Consider the following 3,872-nt stretch of genomic DNA (forward strand, 5'->3'; position numbering starts at 1 on the left):
AGCCTCTCTGAGCCTTGGAAACCTCCGTGGATGGAGGCACCATCCTGAGGCCGGTGCTTGACCTGCCTCAGCCCACAAAGCTCCTCCTCAGCTTGCCAGCTCTCCCCTGCCGCCAGATTTTGAAGCCCCCCTTCCCTCCCACCCTCACGCTCCCCAGTTCCTGCACTGTTGGGTCGAGCCCCTGCTTGGTAATCCACATGGTTGGATTGGGCCTGCTCAGTCATAATAGCCTCTGCTTCTGCACCCCAAAATGTCCACCCCCCCTCCCTGCAGGAGACCAGCAGGATGGTTAGGGTGTCGAGCCTCTTGTAACCCCCAGACCCCTCTCTACAGGCCTGCAGCCCAGCCAGCCATTCTCCATGCTGTATTTGGGCACGCCATTCTCCTGTCCCGAGCGCAGGAATCAACAGCATTAGAAATGCTCCCACCTGCCGTGTGCTTTTCCAGCAATTTGCAACTGAAGAAATTGCCCTGTTTGGTTATGCGTAGTCAAAAACAAAAAGGGAGTTGAAACTGAAAGCCCGCATTTTCCAAGGGGTGGCTTGAGCCTAAGAAGGCTGAAAACCAGGGGCTAAGCTCACGTGTGCTATAGTTAAGTGCTCTAGTTAAGTGCCTAGTTAAGACTAGGCTTTGTAGTCTTATTTATTCTGTGCCGCCCATCGCAGCAAAGGCTCAGGGTGGCTTACAGTAAGAAAACAAAAACTTAAGGGACCACATCAACTTAAAAGGAAGATAGACCATCAAAATAAAACAGACACCCCTGCCATTTCATCCCCAAACAACATCTCCTCCCAGTTTTATTCAGTACATGCCTGGCCAGATGGGAAGTTCTTATAGCACTTCTGAAAGATGTCCAGGCTCAGCCTGTGGCAAGCCTGAAGTCGGGGAGGAGTGGGGTTGGTCCAGTGCTAATGAGCAACTCCTGCCTCCTTACCTGCAGTGATGGTGTTTGATAAGATCTCTTGCAAGTGCTGTGAGGATGATGTGGGAATTGAAGGGTTTCTTCTGCAAAGGGTTTAACGTTCATTATTCTGGTTGTCTCCTCAATTCTGTCCCATACAGGCCTTTGAGGAGAAACATCTCGCCTCCCTCAACCCAATCAAGCAGTTTTCTGTGTGGTTTGAAGAGGCCATGCAGTGCCCCTCAATCGGAGAAGTGAATGCAATGTGCCTGGCCACCTGCACCAGGTGGGTTTTGCAAAATAGAAATGGTCAAGTAGCTTGGTGTTGCCAAATCTCTCCTGCTGGTATCTTAGGAAAAAAGTAGAGGAAGCTATTCAGTGCTGCTGTGTATTGTATCCTCTTGTTGTTAGCCTGTTTGTCTTGGTCTGGGTAAACTGGCAGGTAGAAAGAAGGTGGCTTCTGGAATATTTGTGTGGAGAGTAGAGCAGTCCTGGAGCACACTTCAGGGTTGGTAGGGCACTCTGCATGTAGAGACAGAGCTGGAAGACACCACTTCGGTCATGAGGTCCAGTTTCCTGCTAGTCTAAGCAGCCAATTCCAGTAAAGGTATGTGTGTGCCTGTGGGTTTGCCAGGACAGTGGGGCCCCTAGTCCTGACTGAGCTGGGTTGCATGTTTGCTACAATTGGATGGACCAATAGTCTAATCTCAAAGACTGTCAAAGAAGGTACAGACCCCAGTAATGATTCTTATATGAAGCATTAGCGCAGGAATAAAAGAGGATAGGCTTTGTTTCCAGTTTCAGCGGTTACTTAGTTCATGACCTGAAGCAAGAAAGTAAGTTTCTCTTTGTCTTGCCATGGGCAGGAAGAGCATCTAAAGTGTGCAGTCATCAGTGTACATGTTTCCATGACCAACAGCTTTTCTTTCCTGTTTTAGGGATGGGAAGCCTTCTGCCCGGATGGTGCTCCTGAAGGGGTTTAGTCAGAGTGGCTTTAGATTCTTCACTAACCTTGAGAGTCGGAAAGGAAAGGAGCTGGTGAGAGCTGCATGACCCTGGAGCTTGTGGATTTGTGTGAAACATGTCACTGTGGGACCGGTTTACAATGTCATACTGCATCCTCTTGAGATGAGGGTGGGCATAGTGCCACCAGCCGGGATGAGGGATGTCTGGGGGTATACAGTGGTAAACAGCAAGCAGCTGAAGGAACCCCTAGTTTCTATTTTCCATCCTCTGAGGGCACCAAAACTATTTAGTTGACAGGATCTTCCCAAGTATTGAGATCTGCACCAAGCTAACATTGAGTTGAGTGGATTACAGCTACCTTATCTTCAGTTCAGATGAGCATCCCACAGATATACTTCAAATTCCAGCGTGCCTTGAGCTGCGTTGTTCCAAGCATCTTATTCTGATGAGGGGTGACATTTAATATGTTAGAACTGGTATGGTCTGTAGATCATAGGTCTCAAATGTCTCCAAGTCCCAAACTAGGGAGCAGAGTTAAAGGTGGGGAAAGAGGGTAACTGTTGTATGTTTTAAAGTTTGAAAACCTACTTAATTGAAAGTCCTTTCTTTTTTTTTTCCCGTCCTCCCTTGCACACTTCAGGACTCCAATCCTTTTGCCTCAGTTGTCTTTTATTGGGAACCCCTCAATCGTCAGGTGAGTCGTCATGCCATCTGACAGCAACCAGGGATGCTCAGACCATAATGTCTAAAGAAAGCTGTAGAGGAATAGGATCAGCACCTGAACTGTGATTAGTTTGGGGGATGCCCTGGTAGGATGTGTTTGGGTGTGAAGATGTCACAGCCTGTTTCAGAACCATGCAAAGCCTCCTTTGTTCTTGGTGGCATTAACATTAGTGTAACTTTTATATCAGTGTACGAAAGTGATGTGAATTACACTCGTGTTTAGAGCGAACAAATGACTGGTCTACCCGGGTACCTGGTGCAGTAAATGCTGTTGACGCCTTGCCACCAGCTGGCAGAGAACCAATAAATTGCATGTTTGCATTATGCATTTGGCTCCTCTGGAATAGGAACAGACACGTTTCTATATGCCAATATAATTTTCACTGATACCATCTTATTTTTTTATTTCTTCACCCCCACCCCAAGGTAGTTTTGTAACATAGTATGGTAAATTCTATCCATTTAGATGTATATGCCACGAGCCCACTCTTGTTTACATTGGTGTAAGAAAGTGCTAAAGGTGCAGCAAGCTCATAGAGGACTTGGAGTGAGGCGGTGTGGAAAGGGGATATAGGGGCACACTGACCATTGTTGGCTATTGGGGGGAGATGGATAGATGTGGGTGAGGAAAAGGGAAGGCCTACCTTCTCAGGCTTCTGCTGCTACTGCAGCAGCATCAGCTCCACTTCTGAGGTAGCAGCCCTATGGCCAGGCTCCCTGCAGGCTGACCCTGGTACCCCATTTGCTTCCTTCCTCCCCACCCCCAGCCCCATACATACATATTGGGTGCAGGGCTGTGCCAGCTTTGGCAAAGATTCCCAAGGAGAGAAGGGAGCCCCATTCTGCTCATTCCTCTTGCCCTCCCTTCTCCTTGCTCCCATGGCCAGGCAGGGGCCACAGCAGACTGCTGGCAGGGGGGATCCCACCACCACCTTGTAGTTGCCACCTGAAGTAAATGCCCCACTCACCCCACCTCAGTTATGCTGCTGAGTAGTATCTACACCAGTATGAATGTGTTTGGGTCCAAACCCTCAGAGTGCAGACAGAAGGGGAGTGTATGTATTATATTCTCAATCTGATTCACAGTTCCTGTCTATCTTGGCCTAGGATGGCTTCTTAAATCAGAAGTTGTCCATGCCACATGATGCTGCAGTATGTAGCATATCAAGCTTCACAAGGGTTTTGGTTCCATGAACCCAGTGGATTATTTTGCTACAGATTTGTGCTTGGCTTTGCTTTCAGTTATGAAGTGCACTGAGAAAGAAAGCTCATGCAGTAGGGA

The 3,872-nt window shown here is 48.1% G+C and overlaps 1 protein-coding gene across 2 annotated transcripts in view; it reads left to right on the forward strand.

The window, feature by feature from the left end:
• PNPO (pyridoxamine 5'-phosphate oxidase) overlaps positions 1–3,872 on the forward strand; it is a 7,344-nt gene that overhangs the window by 377 nt on the left and 3,095 nt on the right. For both annotated transcript variants that reach the window (XM_006023266.3, XM_006023265.3), the window contains exons 2-4: positions 1,063–1,187; positions 1,840–1,939; positions 2,508–2,561. In XM_006023266.3, coding sequence (XP_006023328.1) covers positions 1,063–1,187; positions 1,840–1,939; positions 2,508–2,561 — 279 coding nt within the window. The remainder of the gene's footprint in view (positions 1–1,062; positions 1,188–1,839; positions 1,940–2,507; positions 2,562–3,872) is intronic.

The sequence above is a fragment of the Alligator sinensis genome, unplaced genomic scaffold (genome assembly GCF_000455745.1).
Source record: "Alligator sinensis unplaced genomic scaffold, ASM45574v1 scaffold520_1, whole genome shotgun sequence".
NCBI lineage: Eukaryota > Metazoa > Chordata > Crocodylia > Alligatoridae > Alligator > Alligator sinensis.